The sequence below is a fragment of the Vanellus vanellus genome (assembly GCF_965231255.1).
Source record: "Vanellus vanellus genome assembly, chromosome: 15".
Classification (NCBI taxonomy): Eukaryota; Metazoa; Chordata; class Aves; order Charadriiformes; family Charadriidae; genus Vanellus; species Vanellus vanellus.
In genome coordinates this window covers 5,091,535-5,111,915 of record NC_138920.1, presented here as the reverse complement: position 1 = coordinate 5,111,915, position 20,381 = coordinate 5,091,535, and the positions used below count along the sequence as shown (strand labels likewise).

The 20,381-nt window shown below is 43.7% G+C and overlaps 1 protein-coding gene across 1 annotated transcript in view; it reads right to left on the bottom strand.

Moving 5' to 3' along the window:
• Positions 1-20,381, bottom strand: part of PTPRT (protein tyrosine phosphatase receptor type T) — a gene marked incomplete at both ends in the record, with an annotated part of 470,881 nt that overhangs the window by 55,603 nt on the left and 394,897 nt on the right. Inside the window, 2 exons of the mRNA XM_082491049.1 lie at positions 6,403-6,432; positions 13,703-13,838. Of these exons, the coding sequence (XP_082347175.1) occupies positions 6,403-6,432; positions 13,703-13,838 (166 nt within the window). The remainder of the gene's footprint in view (positions 1-6,402; positions 6,433-13,702; positions 13,839-20,381) is intronic.

Below are 20,381 nucleotides of genomic sequence, written 5' to 3'. Positions count from 1 at the left end.
AAGTTAAACAAGAAATTTCCTCCTACAGACAAGAACTGCGTATTGCCCTCATTTTCAATAAGCAATTTAAGCAAGCTACAAAATACAATTCCTTTTAGGTATTTGTGCGCAGCAGCCTGCTCGGAGTACACACGGTATTTACGATGAAAACCTGCAGAGGCGTGGGGCAGGCGGCGATCAGCCATGCAAACACCCGACAGGGAGCGCTGCTGAAACAGCAGCTCTGTTGAAAAGGGTCTCTGTCCCCTACATCCGAGGACGATCACAAACTCCATCCAAGTAACAGTCTCATGCTGGGCGAAAAATAAGGCAGGGATTATAGGCGGCACCGTGGTCTGCAAGCCACAGGTAATCCTTTCGCTCTGACGGAGGATCGCTACGGCCTCTGCTGCAATTCGGCACTTCAGATAAGACGTGGGCCACAGGGACACGCACGTACATGCAAAGGCAGAACAAGAAAGGTAAGTCTAGAAAAACGTGACCTACAAGCAAAGGCCAAAGGACACACGGGTCTTTAACCTAGAGAAAAGAAAATCAAATAGGGCCGATAGGTCTTCAAACACGTGAAAAGACACCACGGGGAAGCTGTTCTCCCGGTCTACAGGGGCTGGGAAAAAAGCCAAGGGGCTGAGCTACGGGAAGGGCAGTTCGTTTTAAACTTTGGGAAAACCATATGCAGTGGAGGTTGCCCGTCCCAAGCGGACCGGGCAGGCGGGCTGTCAACTCTCGGTCATGAGAGGTCTTCAAGGAGAGAGCAAAAGGAATGAGTTAGAAGCGGTAGAGGGTCCCGGCAGCCTGGCCGGCGGCGTACCTCCTCCCCGCGCTCCCACGGGCCTGCTGAGAACTGCAGCTCGTCACAGCAGTCGCGTCTTTGTGCAGACAGTCACTCAGCGGAGACAAGAAATATTCTCCGGCCTGAGCACACGGGCAGCTTACTGCTTCTTACAGCCGCCGCACGGGCAAACCCGCCACTTCCAGGCAAGCGCGGAGACAGCCTCACTTGTGCTTGGTGAGGGGTCTGGAGGACAAGTCTTATGAGGAACGACTGAGGGAACTGGGGTTGTTCAGCCTGGAGAAGAGGAGGCTGAGGGGAGACCTTATCACCCTCTACAAGTGCCTGAAAGGAGGGTGTAGAGAGGTGGGGGCTGACCTCTTCTCCCCGGTGACAAGTGATAAGACGAAAGGAAATGGGTCCCAGTTATGCCAGGGGAGGTTTAGAGTGGATATTAGGAAAAAAATTTTCACTGAAAGGGTTATCAAACATTGGAACAGGCTGCCCGGGCAGGGGGTGGATTCGCCATCCCTGGAGGTGTTTAAAAAAAGGGCAGAGGTGGTACTTGGGGACGTGGCTTAGAAGTGGTTTTGTCAGGTTGGGTTAATGGTTGGACTTGATGATCTCAAAGGTCCCTTCCAACGTCAACAATTCTATGATTCTATTCTACTTCTTTAGCGCCTGCCACGGCGAAGGCAAACTCAGTGCGGGTTCGTGCAGGAGCCGAAGGGCATTCACCGGAGTAAAGGCGGCGCGAAGAGCGAGCACCAGCCGCACCGCTTTTCCTTAAGGAGCAAACGTTACTTGACACGAGAAAGCGATATAATGTAGGTAAAGGTCTAAAGATGCTCTGAATCTGTGTGTATACAAACAGAGGGCTGGGAAAAACTTAGGGCTGCATTCTCTAAGCTTTACTTGATCAAATTAATCCCTATTTGTGGAGGACATTTACTTACAACAATACAAACTTTAGACAAGACAGGCGCATGTAGCAGCCACGCCGTGCAGGTCTGTACTGGCGTACACAGCCAGCGAGCACTGCCCTCTGCCAAGCTGAGGCTTGCAATCCCCACACAAACACGTTCTAAATAAAATCTCACATACTTTCAGTATTTTTTTTTTTTTTTAATTTGCTTTCACTGGCCTGGCATTACCACCGATTCATGATTCTGTTCTTCCAACATCGAATGAGAAAGCCAGTTTCTTCTTAACATTGTGATTGAGCAAGCTCACCTGTGCAGGCAAATCCCGCCATCCATGGAAATATATGGAGATTTTTATGTCTGTATGTGGTTATACAGAGGTATGCCTATAAATGAAATAACGTTTTATTTCTTTTCAAAGAAAGAGACACAGACGGTGGAAATAAATTCAGCACGAGCTCCGTTATTCCAGAAAATGCAAGTATAAATTTAGGTTTGACAGAACCTCTCCAATAAAAAGAGGCTGAAACCACCACAACAATTAAAATGGGTATGAAATTAGGATGGGAGTTGAGGGGCCTTCCTACATCGCAGTCGTGTCCTCACTACTGTGGCCAGTTCAGGCGAAAAGGAGAACAACAGATTGGCCGTTGAGCGCCCTTTTCTTATAAATAACATTAAACTGAGTGCTTGTAACACATACATGAATCTATGTATTTCCAGAAATACTTCGCTGGTCTGATATTACTCTTGATTAAATTTCATTCGATACACATTACCCAGCCCAGGAGAAAGAAACAAAACAAACCAAAACAACCTCGGCCCACATTCAGAAAACATTTCCATCCCTTTTCCTGGTGAGGAAACGATAAAACCCTCCATATGGGTTGCTGCAGCGGAAAATACTGTTACAAGAGGTGTCTGTCATTAAATGCAAAACCTCCTTTAAACCAGACGAATTGCTGTCTGTGTTTTACAGCTTTTTTCCGCTAGGAAAAGAAACAAAAGCTTTAAGCCACGGATGGGTTCCTATCTCACATTGCACATCGTATCTTACAAGGCATCAAATTTAAGCGCAACGTGACAGAGTTCGCAATTCCGTACAAACCTTAGACAACATTTGTATTGGTGTAAATACAGAGTAACTCCTCTGAAAAGGCTCATGCATCGCCCTGGTGGCAGTGATGCAATGAGGGCACCAGGACAGCGACTCCTAATTCCGCATCCCCCTCTTCCCATCACAAAACCGAGTTCTGTCCAAAGATCCCAAATCATAAGCAACTAACTTTCAAGGGTGGGTAAATGGAAATACACAAAACTACGTTATTCCTGCATGATGACTTCGCAAGTTAGGAATAGAGGCCTCCTGGGTTTGTATTTCCACTTAAATTGTATTAAAGGTCATTATGGCCTTCTCTTTCAGCCACTATAACATCCCTTCCTATATGTAATAGGAAGTTTGTGATGAAGTGTTGCTATACAAAAATCCCACAACTATTTACCTGGTATGCACAAAACAGCTAAAAGAACTGCTCTTATAAATGAGCATTTTTGACTGGTTGCACCAAAGCTGCAGATACAGAAACAGATTTTACAGTCCTGGAGAGCAGCAGAACACACGTCAGGCTGCAGGCAGAACTCCAGTCTAGAGACCACCACACAGTTATGGCCCATCTCTGCAAAAATCTGTAATTCATAAGATAAGTCTCCGTGACTTTAATAGACTTATCGTTAAGAACTGTCTAAAAGAGTTAGGGTTGGAGATTTTGGTCCTTCACAAGAAGAAATGTGAGTATAGCAGATGACAAAGGCTTGAGAGGAATTATCTGAAAGCAGACGAGAACTACTCTAAGCAGCACAACTCTGAAGTCCAGAAACTGAGACTATAAATAAAGCGATGTAGTCCATATGGTTGTATTTAGAGGTCTGCCAGCAGATCGATCTGAGGACCTGCTTTTCAGTACTGGTAACTCATTCAACTGAATTTTGCTTCAGGACTAAAACATTTACACGAGGTTCTAGTATGGAAACCAATTCTATTTAAAAAATTTCTATATATACATATTGCTGCTCTTATTTTCACAGCATTTCAAATAAACGTAAATCAAACCTCTCTGCTTATAAGAGGCTGTAACAATTTCTATCATCTTTGGCTAAGGATTATACAGTCCTTTGCAATTTGTCATCTGCAATCCTAATGAAACATCCTATTCTATGTGAAACTCGAAACACGAAACTCAGTAGAACTTTGTCATCATATGGCCCTTCATGGATTCTTTTGCTTTCTTCCCCCACTACCTGAAAATCCCTCGTACCCTGACTATTGTGCAGGGAAAAAAAAACCACAAACAACAGAGCTTGGTTTTGCCAGATCAGGGAACAAGCCAAAATTCAATCTGAAACCAAATCCTGACACACGCAGCCTGATGATAGAGCTACTTATTGTGTGACGACTATTTATGTGTTGCCTCTACCATAGTGACGCTCCAGCTAGCGGAGCTCATGCCTGATGGGGTACCTGGGACACCATAAAGCACGGAGCTTGTGCTTACGCTCTGCAAAAGACATTGGGTGCAGTACCAGGGAGATAGAGTTATATGATTTATGCATCCTGAGCTCAAATCTCCGCTGAGTGCTTGAGTGGGGTGCTATGAACACATAGGCTTGCCTCTGTTGCGATATGCCGCGTGGTGTACATCTGCCTTATTAAATCTTATTAAAGCACTTGTTTCTGCTACTGCTGAAGCTCATTGCAACCTCAGGCTTGGGTGGCCTCCAGAGGTTTGTCTCTTCACTTTTCCTGAGTCACTCTCCTGTTCCCTGAGAAAAGAAGTTCCAGTATATTGATCCTCAAGACAGGAAAGAGACCGCTTAATGAGACCCCCACTTTCTCTGTAGCAGAGTAATCCTCAGTGGACTGCTTAAAGCAGTGTTGTCGTGCGGTTGTAAAAAGGGGTCACATAGGGCTCAGAAGTTGATTCATCTTTTCAAATCCACAAATCTCAAAATAAAATCAAGCAGGGAACATTCTGACCACATACCGCCTGCCAGAAGAAGACAAAATTATAAAGGAAAACTGGGGACTGAATTTTTTTGGCAATGGTGCTGACTGCCTGTCAGGAAACCAAAACAGTAGAACAGCGCAGAGGGCACTTCTCCGACCTTCATGAGAAATGTGCGGAAGAGGAAAGGTTGTAGAATGAATTGCAACTCACTAAGAGCACCTACATTAAAACCATCCCCTACTTTAACACTTTGTTAAACTTCTCTTTAAATGTGACTACTCAAGGTCAAATCCCATTCTTGGCGAACCAGTGAGAAGTCTACAGGAAATGGAGTTACTCTGCATTTACAATGACGTAACTGGGCAAAGGCAAGGCTCATGCTGGTGTCTCTAGGCTCCGCACACACTTAGCAAGTGGGGAAGGTTCCTCTTTCAGTTACTTTCTGAAAGGTCATCGAGAAGCACAATCACTCCAACAGGTGGTACGTAGGGATCCTCATACTAAACCCCTTTGCCCTGTTCTTTGGATTTAAATCAACTCCTATGGAAAAGAAGCCAACTTCCGCTAAAAGGGCAGAGTATAAGTGCCCTCATTTTGCTGACCTGCTGAACACCTCCCAGCTGTGGCCACAGGACAAAGTACCACCAGATCCAGACAAAGATGAACTGCAGGAACAGGCAAAGGAGGAGGTTGCCAGGGGCGGCAGAGCAGGAGGGGGCGGCAGAGCAGGAGGGGGCGGCAGAGCAGGAGGGGGCGGCAGAGCAGGAGGGGGCGGCAGAGCAGACATGGCCCTTCTGACAACTCTGTCCACGTCAGAGCCCTGGAAAGCCTGGCAGGTTGCTGCTTTGGGGGAATAGTTTCGGTCAGCGATACGGCTGCTGCTTCTGAGATCCGTTTCTCGCAGCAGCAACAGTTGCCTCCTCCACCCCTCCCAACCCTCCGGTGGCACCAAAGGCATCCAACTCCATTCTCCAGTGCTCTTTCCTCATATCACTGACCCAGTCCTCTCCTCCTCCTCATCCTCAGACAACTATTATCACGGCAGAAACAGCTTGGCCCTGATTACTTTCCAGCCCCTCAGTCTTGAGACAACAGATGGAAGTGCTGATGCGTGAAGCATTTTCATGCGTCTTAACAACTGCCTTAATTATGCAGCATTGTCATTAGGACTGGACAGGTGATTTAGACCTGAATATCTGAACCACTTCATCATCCAACAGTCTAAACTGACACTCGGAACCTGGCAACTCCAGGAACAGGGATGTCTCCTGAGATAACGTCGAGTCCTAGTTGTCAGAAATGTTACAATTTTAAAAAGCTTATACCCATGGCTGAGAAATTCCCAACAACTTTGAGGTGTGAATTTCCCTGCAGGCTGGCTAAATACAACGGACAATTAATTAAAAAAGGTGCAGTTGGGGCACTCTGTATTTGTCCATTGGCATTTGGAGAACTATAAACCAGAACTGACGTATCTGTGGACATTTAGGTCTTTGCAGGCACAGTTACAGGTGCAACGGTAAAACGGGGCAAACACAACAGTGTGAAACTGAGAAAATAAAACACAAGCTGCTGGAAAGACAAGGAAAAATGGAATGGTAAAAAAAAAAAAAAAAGTGGTAAAACAAAAGAATACGACAAAGCACAAAATTACCACAGGGCGAGCACACTCAAGAAGCGCCATCCCCCGCCAAGTACTTACAAGTAATAGGAGTAGGAATACGCATTTCTTCTAAATATCGACGGCCAGTCACATGAACAAAACATCCAAAAGAAGAAAAAAAGAAAAACACATAATTAGATTTATATGAACTCTAGGATTTGTTTTCAATATACAAAGCATTGGTGCTGCCTCTTGTACTGAGCTACTATTCTCCTACACTTTTTTCAGGAGCCCTACGTCGGTGCGGAGTGGATACTGAACTGGAGAGAGGAAACACAGGTTCTGTTGCCACTTCTGCTACCAACCTGTGTCACCGTGAATAAATCCCCTCACCTCTTTCTTCCTTAACTTCGCCACGTCAGTAACATGGGTAACAAGACTTACCTTTGCCTGTAAAGCGCTTTGAGATTTTTGAAACGGAAAGAAATATGTAAGGGCTATTAATACAAATATCAGTAAATAGGAAAGTGGCAGTGTAAGAACAGCACAATTTTGGAATATTTAGACAATGAGCAAATTGTGTAATGATAAATCAAGCTTCATCAAACTTTGAAATGCAAATAGTTCATTAACAATTCAAGTATCATTCCATATTTATAGGTGATCACTGGGGGTACGCATTAGCTTTCTGCGTCACTGTGATTTAGCATCTTCTATTACAGTTTTTCAACAATACACTTCAGAACATTTTGATATGTTTTTGAGCACCGCCACAAAACAAGCCTTGGCAATCAGTTATAACTTAAAAGGTGATGTCTTCCCTTTCGTAGCTGGAAAAGGGCCTCTCTGGAAAGGCTGTTTCACACCGGATCTAGCACGTGTTATTACAGATTAACAGCAAGGCACACGGGAGCCTCCAAAGCAGCAGCCATGGCCGAGACACAGAAAAACAATGAAACACAAACTTCAACCCATTGCACAACTTCAAAATCCCATCCCTGAAGACGCTACAAATACTAGGAAGTGCTCCGAAGGATAAATGCACGGTCCCAGGGCTCACTTCCACAGTTGCTCTGCACGCAATTTTCATAAGCACACACGGAAACCAGAGACAGAGCCATCACTCTCTGTGCACAACCGCCCCTTTGCTACACACACCCCGGGTGAAGGACAGGGGCCTACAGATGTTCGAGAGGATTACTCTGACACAACGTGTTTTGCCTGGTGGTGACCCTTGCCATAAACCTGAGATTCTGACCAGATTCCCGATATATGCCAAGTTATTGAATGACACCGATTCCAAGGTGCACCTGAATGTATTTATAACATAACGCTAAAATCTCCTGAAACGTGGAAATTCTACATGCCGTAGCAATGCACCAGTTAAGGTGAGAGATTGCCACCGAGCTTCACTGTGAGATTCCAAGTTCCTCCGAACCTCTAAACAAAGTGAAAAATCACCAAGATGGGGAAAATGAGACCCCACACAGCTGAACCCCCCACATCCCCAAAATTATTCTACTAATCAAACCCCTCCGATACACCAGTGCCAGGTTTGCCACAGCACTATCAGCTGTAATTGTTCTGTTGAACATCTTGCCGTACTTTCTGCTTTTCTCACGTCCCAGCCAGCGGAGGTATGTGATCACACGAGACATTTAGTTCTCATTAAAAAGCTGCGTATCCCTCAAGGCTACAGAGGAAAGCTCAGAAAGATTTATTCCAGACGGACAGAAAATAAAGGAAAACAAACAAAAGGAGGGTCATATTTTGGAATTGGACAGGCCATTTTCGCTCAAATTCTCTCCAAATATGTAACCTAAAATAAGGACTTCCTAAGGAATATTTCAAAACTAACTGTTAAAATTGGTCAGAGTTACGGATCACTAAAAACGTGACCTGATCCTAGAATGTATCACACGACCTGACAACCCTGCCGGTCATCCACCTTAAATATGGACCCAGAAGGGACGCGGGTCACCGAATGTGCAAATATCCTACAGCTTGGGTATGTTCTGCTCAAGAGGCATTTGGGTTTTATTTAATTAGTTTAAGGTAACAACCTAAATCCTAATCCAGAATAAGCAGCTGAATTTTCATAGAAGGAACTAATCCCAGACCCTACATAGCCCCAAAGCTCCTTCTTTTGCTACCAACAGCAGTTTAAAGAACTTATTTACAGTGCACCCATGACAGGCTGTCTGATCCTATTTATTCAGTCTTACACTTAAAGGGGTCAGTAGAGGCTTTGTCCGCTCAAACCCACAAGCCTGAAAAGTGTCACATTCTTCACTCCAGGGAAACGCAAGTCACGATTATGCTGGAGTTAAAACTGTCCTGATGAAATCAGAACTGACCAAAATCTAATCCTTTGGGGCAGCAAAGTCAAAGGGTATTTTCTCCGGAAAAGAAGTTTACAAATGTCTTGGTTTTCTTGTTACAGCTTGATTTTACTAACCAGTCCTATATTCTCTATTACATGAAAATATTTAATTAATATCAAGGACAAACAAACAAGCTCCTTAGAGAATTAGCAATGTTTTCATACAATAAAAATGAGGTATTTCAGGGTATGTATCTATTAATGAAAGACAGCGGTACTGCCTTATGCGGGCAAATGCCCCCATGTGGGCACTGATCAACACCTGTAAATTAACAGCCTAAATTACGTTGTAGTAATTTGTGTATCCGTATACATATGATGATATTGGAGCTGCAGACATGTAACTCATGTAGCTAGCTGGTTCCCAAAACCAAGAAAACAAATTTTGTTCATGGTTTTGATTTTTGATACTATAAACCACTCCTATTTAAAACAGAAATTTATATATACACACACAACATTTACACAGATGTACACCTACAGAAACTTTAGCAGACTTTAAGCGCCCCCAGCGTTGAAATAAAACTTTCAGATATCAAACGTAAAGTCAAACCCAAATTTTCCACTGCATAAACATTCTGGCTGGCTTAATTTAGCTTCACATATCTGAGTAAACCCTATAAGACATTGGCAGCCCCCAGAAATACGCGAGTCGTTGGAGTTTTTACCATACGGTCTACTGAAACTGAGCAACTGGGCAACACTTGCTCATGCCTTGCGTACGGAAGGTTCAAAAAAATATGCTGGTTTGGTGCGTCACACAGAAACAAAAAGCGGTTTCTGATGCTGTGCCTAATCCTAATCTCAAACCAGCGCCTGCCTTCTCTCCGCGCGTCTGCCTCTCCTCATCTCTCTCCTTCCTTTGCCCTTTGCACCGGGCAACAAAACGCTTCGTTCGGGAAACCCACTACTGTGCCTATTACCAGTGAACTATGATGCCCTGGACCATGAACAAATGTCACTGTGATATTTTCCGGCTCCATTTGAAGAAAACGCCTCAAGTTTGCCTAATTAAATTATTTTTCTGCATTGTTGCCTTGCAAGACTACAGCGTCTTGTACGCTGGGGCATTAGCCTTAGCGAACTCAAAAGGGGAACTCTTTTTAAAGTAAGGTTAATGCAAAAGTCGAATGCAAGAGCTCAAGCTCCTAATGCTTCTGTGTGTAAAACAGAAAGAGAACTTTGTTGTTAAACTGTTCTCCCAGACAAGTGCCAGTTTTCAGCTGTGCCCCTCCAGAAGTTCAAATCAATCTGCGGTCCAAAGTGGCCTTTCCCTTTATAAAAGCCGGTCCCAATCTGCATTAGTTTACAAACGAAACGAGCCTGGCAGGCTTCAGTTCATCTTCAGGGAACAGTTGTCCACATGCAGCTCCAAGCCTCAACTGGACGTGACCGCTGGTGCCTGCTGAAGGCAGACCCAGACCCAGTGCCACCAGCAGGTTTGCCAGCGGCGCTGGTTTGTGCTCCACAGACCCAGAGAGAGCAATCCTCCACACCCTCCTTCTGCACCGCCACAGCTTCCACACGGGAAAAGATCTTAAAGTCGATGAGGCAGTTTATGTCTTATAATAGTGTGTATTCCAAGGGGTAACCTTGCACGCGACAGCGAACAGGCAGAGAGAGATACAGATTGCAGTGATTTTGCCTGTTTGCAACTGGGGGGGAACACGACAGACGAAAATGTACTTTTCCAGCTCTGGAAAGAAAAAGAGGAGAATTTATATTTCTAATACTCCCACTCGCCTCCTTTCCAATTTTAATTTTGAAGAAAGATGCCCAGGTTAACAGAGCCTATGGCAAAGCCAGATATAGCACCATTCCGCCCAGGGGACATCACACCCAAATTCACTAAAAATTGCTGCTTTTGGGCCCAGGCTAGTTCCCCAGAAGAACATCTGCACTGCTTTAGGGGGGCAGCTCACGTCAGCACGAGTTTGGGACGTTTTATATCAAGCAAATGGGTCCTCAGACTCCAGCCTCTAGAACTTGCTCTGCATGACGAGTATTTTTGATTCTGGGCCCGTCTGTGCATCGTTGCCTATGAGATATCAACTGACATTGCAGCAGTCATGACAGCTGAAACATCAGAAGAATCAAAAATTGGAAAAAGCTGCATCTTGATAGATCTCCCCACCAGTACTCACGTGAGTTACAAAAAAAAAAAATTAAGCTAAATCTATTGATTTTATATATCTGCTAACTAAACTATATAATAGTCTCTAAATTTCCTCTTGACCTTTAATAACTATGCGGAAAATATGTCCATTAAAAAAAAAAACAAAACAAAACCAGAAAACCTGATAATCTAAATAAACTGTAAATTTTTACTTTTTCTTTGAAACATTCCTCCTACTTGCTTATAACTCGGGGTTTTTTTTGCTGTTTTTCCAGCTTCCAGTGGAAGACAGAAGATTAAGCAAAGATGCTGAATCACTGATATGTACCCAAGACATCTCTATGTCAATGCTTTCCATCAGAATGAGAACAATGAAGATTTCTCCCATAGTGTTTGAAGAAAGAAAATTACTTGCCCATAATTCTACCTCTGAGAAATTTCCTGTTTTCAAATTTACACAAAAAATAGATTGGCAGCAATCACAGTGTTTAACAGCAAGAGTCCCACATTTACATTTCGAGAGATGTGGTAGACTGTTTGGGAATAGGAGTTTGATGTGAAATCTGAAAATAGGAAAAAAAATGGCCTTTGGCGAACAAAGTAGTGAGATATTCTACCACACATATAACTGACTGAAAATAAAATGAAAACACTAGTTATGGAGATTTATGGAAATTCTGACCTAAGGCATGCAGACAGGGGGTCAGCATTGTTTGTGGAAAAAAAAAAATCCTGAAAATGAGCCTGCGGTCTACTGCAATGAAGATTTGACTTCTGGATTTCCTTTTTGATCAGAAGCTGTTGAAGACATCTCTCACACGGGAACAACCACCACGCGTTTTACTGTCTTCCTTCTCTGCCACTGAAGCATCTGTAAGTGTACATCCGCTGACCAAATGTCTATCTCCCAAGGCCCCCCCATTTTGTACTTTCAACTCCATATTTGAGAAAATACAGAGATCGCAAATACTACCTCCTTAATATTTAAAGTATATTGCCTCGTAAGAGTATCCTTACCTCGCCGACTTAGCTGTTGGCAGACTACACCACAGAAAAGCTATCCTCAAATAAGGAATTCCTGGTCATCGTGACAAAATCGCTGTTTGTTTTCTGCCGAGCAATAGATGTGATTTATAATAATAATGCATTATGGGACAGAAATGCTCTCAACTTTTAATAGCTTGTGAAATACACCAGGGTGTTCAGACGTGGCATTGCTCCAACCGCCTTCCTTACAAGTTTTATCTTTCAAGTTGAAACTAAAAGCTTTTTTTAAAGAGATTTTAGGAAGGTAACAGAAACCCAGCTCAATTTTTGCTGAAGCTCTTTTTCGGTTTTTCATCGGAGGCATCTGATTTTTTTCTGCTTATGAACTGAAAAGCTCCCAGGGGACTGGAATTGGCGACATCTATACTGTTTGGGCTTAACACTGAACAAAAGTGCAGCAGATGTGACTCCAAAACGTACACTTTTGTCCACAAAAGAATTTTTACACACAACAAAAACTGGATTAAAAGTCTAGATTCCCCACTCCTTCAGTTAATTCAAGAGGAATTCACAGTAGTCAGTACATACGCGATAAGTTTTGTAGAGTTACATCATTTGGAAAGGCCACTCAAAGGACTCCAGTCCAACCTCCCGCTTAAACCAGTGCCACTTGCAGCCAGTCCCTCAGGGCCTTGTCCAAGTCACGATTTTAGCTTCTCCAAGGGTGGAGACGGTCACCAACGCAAGGTGCCTTGGCTAAACTCCCCGAGGTTCCCGTCAGCCCATTTCTCCAACCTCTCAAGGTCCTTCTGAGCAGCAGCCCCGCACTCCAGCACCCGCAGCATAGAGCTTTTCCCTTTGCACGTGTGCTCTGCGTTAAGATCGAGGAGATCATACCGAGATTTAACCGCTGCTCTTATTTGGGGGAAACGTGTGACTGTGTGTCACAGAGGTAAGAGATCTCAAAGGAACAGAGCTTTGCTTTGAAACGCTGCGCTTCCTGCAACAGACCAAGTAAAATCACCGGGGCTTTCCCACGTAACGCCACCCACAGCCTCGACAAGGGGCTGCCGGGCTACCTAGCTCCTAGTTCATTTAGAAGCAAATTACTGTTGAAAAGTAGGGTTCACTTCAAAAATCTGACTGGCAAAAATATACACAAAATACATCCTTTTCTCAAGAAAACCTCTTACCTAAGTGGTTTTCTGAATCAGTATATTCCATTGTAAATGTGGAGCTCTTCACATAGTAGCAACTACAATAGTCTACTTCAAAGCGTAAGTGCAAACGGTCCACAGAAAATCACACGAAATGAAGTGTTTGAACGAATTTCATTACCATACACGATTTTTCCAAGTTTCATTCCCCTGTAAACTAAAGCTACCCCTTGGAAAGATTCTAACCCTCAACAAGATGTTGTATTCCAGCTGAACGCCAGCTGCAACGAAATCGCTGTGTGAAAATATAACTCATCACGACTCACTTGGGAACAAGACCTTTGATCACATTATTTTCAGACATTATTTTTCTTGGCTGTTAAGAAAGAATTCTTGTCCTCTGTTGGGCCACTGTTGTGCTCCCTGCCCAGGCTCACGTGCCCACTTCCACTGCCTCATTATCCCTTCGTACTTCTCCACGCTTCTTCACGAGCTAGCTCTTCTCATTAAGTGTCAATTCATTATCATTAACTCTTTGCAGCAACACCCATTCTTTTGTTGCTCATACAGTATCTGCCCAAACAGGCGTCCCTCCTGCGACTACAACTTCTTAGCGGTAGCGTTACGTAGAAAGGTATTCACTGCTGCCCTCTGTAACACAAATGGTATGATTTATCTCTACCAAATTTATTCTTCTTTTCAAAGTGCCAACACTCCAGCCAGAAGGTCCAAGATGGAAGCAAAGCAGAAACTTACCTTCTCTTGATGGTGAGCATTGCTCCCAAGAGGATAATAACAAACATCAGCAGACCAGCTATAACTCCGGCCATTTTCACCGTGCTGTCAACTTGTTTTTCTGGTTCCACTGCATTGGAATTCTGGGTGGAAGCTCCTTAAAAGATGGAGGGAGAGGAAGGAGGAGGTAAAAAGAGAATTTATAGAAAAATTGTGCAATGATCCACTTTAAATATTCATTTGAAAGCCTAACAACATATTTGCAATCAAATTGCAATAGACAATTGTCCGTTTGACCAAATCTGCCTTTAACAAGGGCTAATGACAGACAATTCAGAGCAGTAATAAGGTGTAAAATCCCAGTGTAATGCAACTGACTCTAATGTTTTACCATATTACACTGTAATGGGGAATTTACTCTTCTGAGGCACTCAGCATACGCCCAAAAGCGGGAGAATCAATAGCAGTCGTAATTTTCATCTCAAATAGCTTAAAGTGGAGGTGCAATCCTTACTCATCCAAATAACGAACGTCGAAGTTTGCGGTAACATATCCCATAATACTACTTGCAGAAACTTTGTTTCTTCTAAAACCAGAACACATTTGTATTTCTGCCTACACCGGAGCCCTGGCTTTTGTAAACGCAGGGTTACAATTGCGCAGGTAACAAGCATGAATCCAACGCACAGCGCACCCTCCGCATCAGCTAGTCTGTCCCGTGCACGGGATCTTCCGCAGCCCAGACAAGACAACATAGTTTCTGCATGAAATTTGGTTTTTGTTTTTTTTTTAAGAGTAAAGCCTACACGCCTAAAAATGAAACATATTTAGGAATGTTATTTGCACAGCATTTCTTCTCGTTGCGATCTGACATTAAGGGTCTTTTGCCCCTGCAATACCTGAGGACCTTTGCAGAACGCCACCCTCTCCCCTGTTGCTGGGACTACTCAAATAGTGCTTATTATATACCTTAGCTCTGCTGACTTCACTACTCACTGCACAGAACTTTTCCCGATATAGCTTAAACCGCTGAGCTTGATTTAGAAAGCCCCGCAAGATTTGAGTCATGGCTACTTTAAGGGCTGAATAAGCCTATCTTTATTATATCCCTGATATACTTAACTACTCCTAAAAATATCACCATTGCATTTGATGAAGTTAAATGGATTCATGTTACATGAGATCGTGGTCTCATGTCGGGCTTCGCCTTTGCTGTTGGAGTCAGCCAAGTCTCCCCGTACGCCTTAAACACAGCAGGAGAAGGGAAGCGAAGGTGAAAACAGAGTGCTGCCATCAGAAGACCATAATGTTTTGCTCTTTTAACAAGTCTGTGCTGCTGACCTTCAGGAGAAGTTGAATCACTTCTGTTCATAAAGTCAGTGGCTTGGGGAGATAATATTCAACTGAGTCCGTACGTTGGTGAGACAGTAGAAAGCCTCACTGGGTTATTCTTTTGCCCATTTCCCACATGTTAAACTGCATGTGCTTTCAAAGATCTCTGTCTGTAAGGATGACCCCAACGGTTACCAGGACCAAATCATATAACTGACTATAGGGCTTTCTGATGTGTCCCAAGTAGGGCCTTAGCTGATGGACTTCCAGGGATGAGGATCTGATCTTGAATAAAGCGTTATATTCTCATCTCATCGCATCCTGAAGAGTACGTATAGAACAAGGACACAATGAATGCAAAACACGAAAACTCACCACATGCAGTGATAAAAGTATGATTTCACTTTTCCTACAGCTAAGCTGTTAATCTAGTTTGCCACAGCAAAACACAATATTTACCAAGCAAAAATGCTGCCTGTTTGAAACACACATGTAATTTTCAGCTTTTTGTCCCTGACAACTCTACTGCTCTGCTGCGTCCACCAATTTTCCCAGTTAAGAGTTCACCGGTAACTTCTGTGTGCACGTGTCTGAAATGCATTAATGGGACTCCTGAGCATGAAAATAAAATAACGTATCTGCTGCATATTACCATCTTTATTTGACAACATCTCTTACAATCTTGGATCAAATCTGCACACGAGGTGAGCTATATGCCATCACACAGGCAATCCCAACACCATCACACCACAAAGTAAAAGACAAAGCTACAAATTTTCCCTGCAAATGGCTAAAACTCTATTCCTTTGAAGTGAAACTCTGAAGTACTCCAAATTATCCTTCACTTGAGTTGCAGTTACTCCTATGACCCGAAATAATAGGTATTGGAGAATGGTTTTCTACCACAAACAGCACAGTCAGACCCCCTCCGTTTTTGTACCATCTGAATACGCTCATGAATTGGGAGCCACGTTAAAAAAAAATTAAGAATGTACTGTCAACTCCATCCTCTACCCCACTAGATCAGTTTGATTTTACCAGTCTGTTGCTTGTTACTACAGGCAATGTGTGGTCAGTGTATTTTTATTTGATATTTCTCATCCCATTGTAGTCTACGGCAGTTCTAGAAAGAGAATAAAGGCTTATTATCCATCCTGACACCTACACACTGTGGCGACTGATTCACTTGAATCTTCTATGTACCTCTTCCTATCCATCTTGGCACAGGCCAACAATTCCTTTAGGCTACTAGTCCAACCATTTGTAAGTTGTCTCAGCTGATAACGCCTAGGAATTGAGAATATGACAGGAAATTCCTGCGTCTGGGATTCTTAAAGCTTTGCAATGACTCATTACGGCGAAAGCCCCTTGTTCTTCTGCCGTTCTGGTGTGTTTTCCTTGTAGATGCCTAAATCTACTATGGTCGCTCGTACTCCCCGCCTGCCCCACCCCAGCCGTAGGTAAGGAGGACGTTTCTGCTCTGGCAGAAGGAGGTCTGTGAGCCACTACTCGCCGGACGGGACTTCTGTGCTCCCGAGAGCAACGCCTTTTGAGAATGCAGTTTTGCCTCTCTCCTTCGCCGGCACGCAGGCAGATCTGAAATCCTCTAAGCGCAGAAGCCCATAAAAACTGCTCAGACGGCCATTTCATACAAATGGCTTTACATACGCTTGGAAAGCTCTGCACTACCGTACTTGAGGGACCACCCTTTTCTGTCTGAAAAACAATGCTTATATACTGCTGACATTAAAAGGGAAAGAAAATGAACTATAACCGTATTTTTCTAGCGGTTACTTCCACATTTTCTGGAATAAATTGTTCCTTGTAACTGAAGCCGGAAACTAGAATAATAGGATATAGAACAGGTCAACGCTGTTATTACTGTGTGTATTTCAGTGGCACCCGCAGCCCCCGCTAAGGCCAGGACCCCATTACACTGTACTAACATGAAGTAGGACAATTCTCTGCCCTAAGCTTACTTTCTTAATAAGGAAGGCAAATGATAGAAGACAGTGCCAGAGAAGCAAAGACTGCAGGTCCCCTGGCTCCCTATCTGCGCGCTATCTCCTAGACCAGCCTACTGCTTTCAGAGATACACATTTACCTACTGTACAAAATGCACTTTCCCAGAAGCTTCACCAGTGGCACGAATCTGACTTTCACAGGCGCTGGCATTCACCCAGCACTCCATTTCAGTGCGGAGCTATTTCGCACGGCTATAAAGATTTTACTCCTTTCCCATCAACCTAATCTACTTTGCTTTTCCAACCCCTTCCAAGGTTCCCCCGCGACCCAGCATCTTGCGGTGAGACGGAACACGTGGCGTGCCGCACATTCCCAGGAGATACCGTCCTGGGAAAATAGCAGAGCCGGGGCAAACGGGTTCTTTCCCAGAGTCGCCCGCTTCATCAGCCCAAGAGAAGCCAGCTTTATGGATCATCAGGCACTGATGGGGTTTTTGGGTAATGCACTCACAGGCACCCAAGGTCCAGCCCGGCGATCCTGCTGTGGATTCGTACACAGCTAAATCCCAGACTCGCTCAGTAAGGGGCCGCTACTGGCAGCGTGGGTTCGCACCGCGCCAGCTCCTTGCGGCTTTCAACCTTTTAAATTCCTCCCTCCTTCACATCACGGTTAAAGCTGGCCCTGCACTGCCAGATAGCTTAAGGGCAAGAATTTTGAAATCCAAAATTAATTTCAGTATAGAGGGCTGCCACTTGTATTCCAGAGTTTCTTTCAGAAGATTTCTTCAGCCGAAAGTGTTTCTGTCCACAAGGAAGAGATGACATCTTCGGCTACTTTGAGGTGGGAGACGGTTTGCAAGTGATTCCAACAGCCTAAACTCAAGTTTTTTGCCAGTCATAACTAAAGAGGAGAACCTTCTCAAAATGCTAAGAGAACGAAAAATCATGCGCTTACCAGCAAGCGTTCATACCTGGTGCTATACACTCCGAGAGAGTCCTATGTACTTTAAATCCTCTTAATGCTCATGCAAGGTAAGGAATAAATTATGTTATCTACTTTATAGATCTGGAAAGGTTAAGGATATGCCTTTGGCATCACAGGCACCCAAGAGCAGAGCTGAAGACTGACGTTTCTGGACTGACCCTGTGGCAATTGACCACACAACCTCTCGCAGATGGGGCCGGGGGGCCGGGAGGGATGGAGGGAGAAACAGCACCGGCAGCTAAGTGATAGATACCATGGCAATCTTTCACCCAGCGATTTATGCACAGATATATTATTTGAAAACAATAAGCCACCAGATATAAAGTGACCTTCTCTGCAGAGGTGGCACGCCAAATATCACCCAGGAAAGAATGATTATTGAGTGTGTGGAGCTAAACAGGACTGATAATACAAGTCTCTTCTATAAAACCTATTTCGCAAACTGTAATTTGAAACATTCTTTATTTAAAGCAGCAATTGTAATACTGCGTTAAAATAATGTAACTGACAGGAAAAAGAATCCAGAAGAGCCATAGGCGGGAGGAAAAGATGGGTATTTATGTGAGATTTCTAACTGGTGAGGCCCAAAGAAGAAAGTCCTGCGACGGAGGTGGTACCACAATCAGCCACAGCCGTGTCACTGCACAGCAGAGAGAAGGATCCGATACCACAGCAGGAGGAGAAGAGGAAACAAAATGGGTCAAATACCCGCGGGCAAGAGAAAGGCGGCGCAAGTATAAATGAGGGACGGACAAAATGAGAGAAGCAACACAAGGAATGGGAGGTTCAGCCACGGGCAGATGACAGGAAAGACCCAGAAAGAGGACAAGTCAGTCTGGCAAAGACTAGCTTTGGTTTCAAATTTGCGACACCTAAGAATACAACTTCTTCAGATGGAAAGTCACTCTTGAAACAAAAACCAATCAGAAAAATTACTTCAAAGCATTATTTAACCCAGAAAAATTAATGAAAAATAATGGGTTCAAAGTCATTATGAGTTAAAATGAGCTGCTCAATCAGAGTAATTTCTGTGTAGCACATAATGGCCAGGCAGCATGCTGAATGCAAAATCTCCTAATAGACCTAGAGGCTTACTTTCAAAAGACAGTTATTCTCAAATCACTTGTAAACATGATTTCCTTTTCTTCTGTTTGTTTTTTTTTGGGTTTTTTTGTTTTTTTTTTTTTTTAAAAGGCGCTTTCTATGCGAGTGGCCTACAAATGATTAAAGCATCTCTGCACGTAGAAATGTTCTCCCTTACGTTTTCAGGTTCTGATTATATCTATGCCCCTGAAACGCAGTCTCCGATACGCAAACACAAGGGCGGACAGGTACCTCTCAGAACGATAACGTTGAGATAAAGGTGGAAGGGCACTGTTTTACGTCTTGACCTGGAATACCCGTTAGCCAGCACTACCCGGCTACAGCCCTCTGCTCCAGCTGGCCACAGGCGTGGGCTGTGGAAGACAGGCCAGTTTGCAACCTTCCGCGGTGTATACCACTGTACTGGGACTAAAAAAAGGCAGTAATGCCGGTGCTTCTGCGTATCATAAGCCCACAAAGCGAAACAGCTCATCAGACCTGAAAGGCAGATTCCACTTTGGCTATTTCTTTGTTGCAATTCATTTAAAAAATGAATATCACCAACAGTATCGCTACACATAACGTCACTACACCAATTTTCCGCCTCCAGTTATTGAAGACTGCAAACAGCACAGGCTTAAGACGACAATGAGACATTCTCAGTTCTTTAAAAAAAGCTCAAAAAGAGTGGAAAGAATGATGAGAGCTAAAAGCTTTCAACCATATTCTAAGAGGAGAGAGCAGCAAAACAAAGCAGTCCTGAAGAGGAAGAAAGACCAGAATTTATATGAGGGATTATCAGGCATACAGGTTGAATCTATAGGAGGATGAGGGTAAACACACAGAGAGGAATCAAGATTAGCATTACTAAACTGAATGAGAATTAAAAAATAGCAGTAAGAGAATAATTGATTCTGGAGATTCCGGGCATATCCACTGCAAAGGCTTTTCTTTTCTCCTCCTGTTTTTCTTCCTCTCTCTTCAGAACAGAAGCACTTAATTTGCGCTAAAGGCAGATATATGGCCCCCAAGAATGAGAAAGGTTATTACATTTACTTGAAAGAAGAGCTCAGATAAAGAGCAGCTGCTGTGATGCCTACAAGAGATGCGATGGTTCAGAGGGTGATAGCACGTTTCCATTTCAACTCTCCGCTTTTGCAGAGCTCTTCAGAAACTAGCTTGAAATTATGAAAATGGAAAACAAGTAAAATTCCCATTATCATAAGTTCAAATTTACAGATGCGACTTAATTTTTGTGTGGTCTTAAACAGACACAGGGAGATCAATCTTTTGACTGATACAGGCAAAAACATTACAGCGCGTGACGATGCTACGG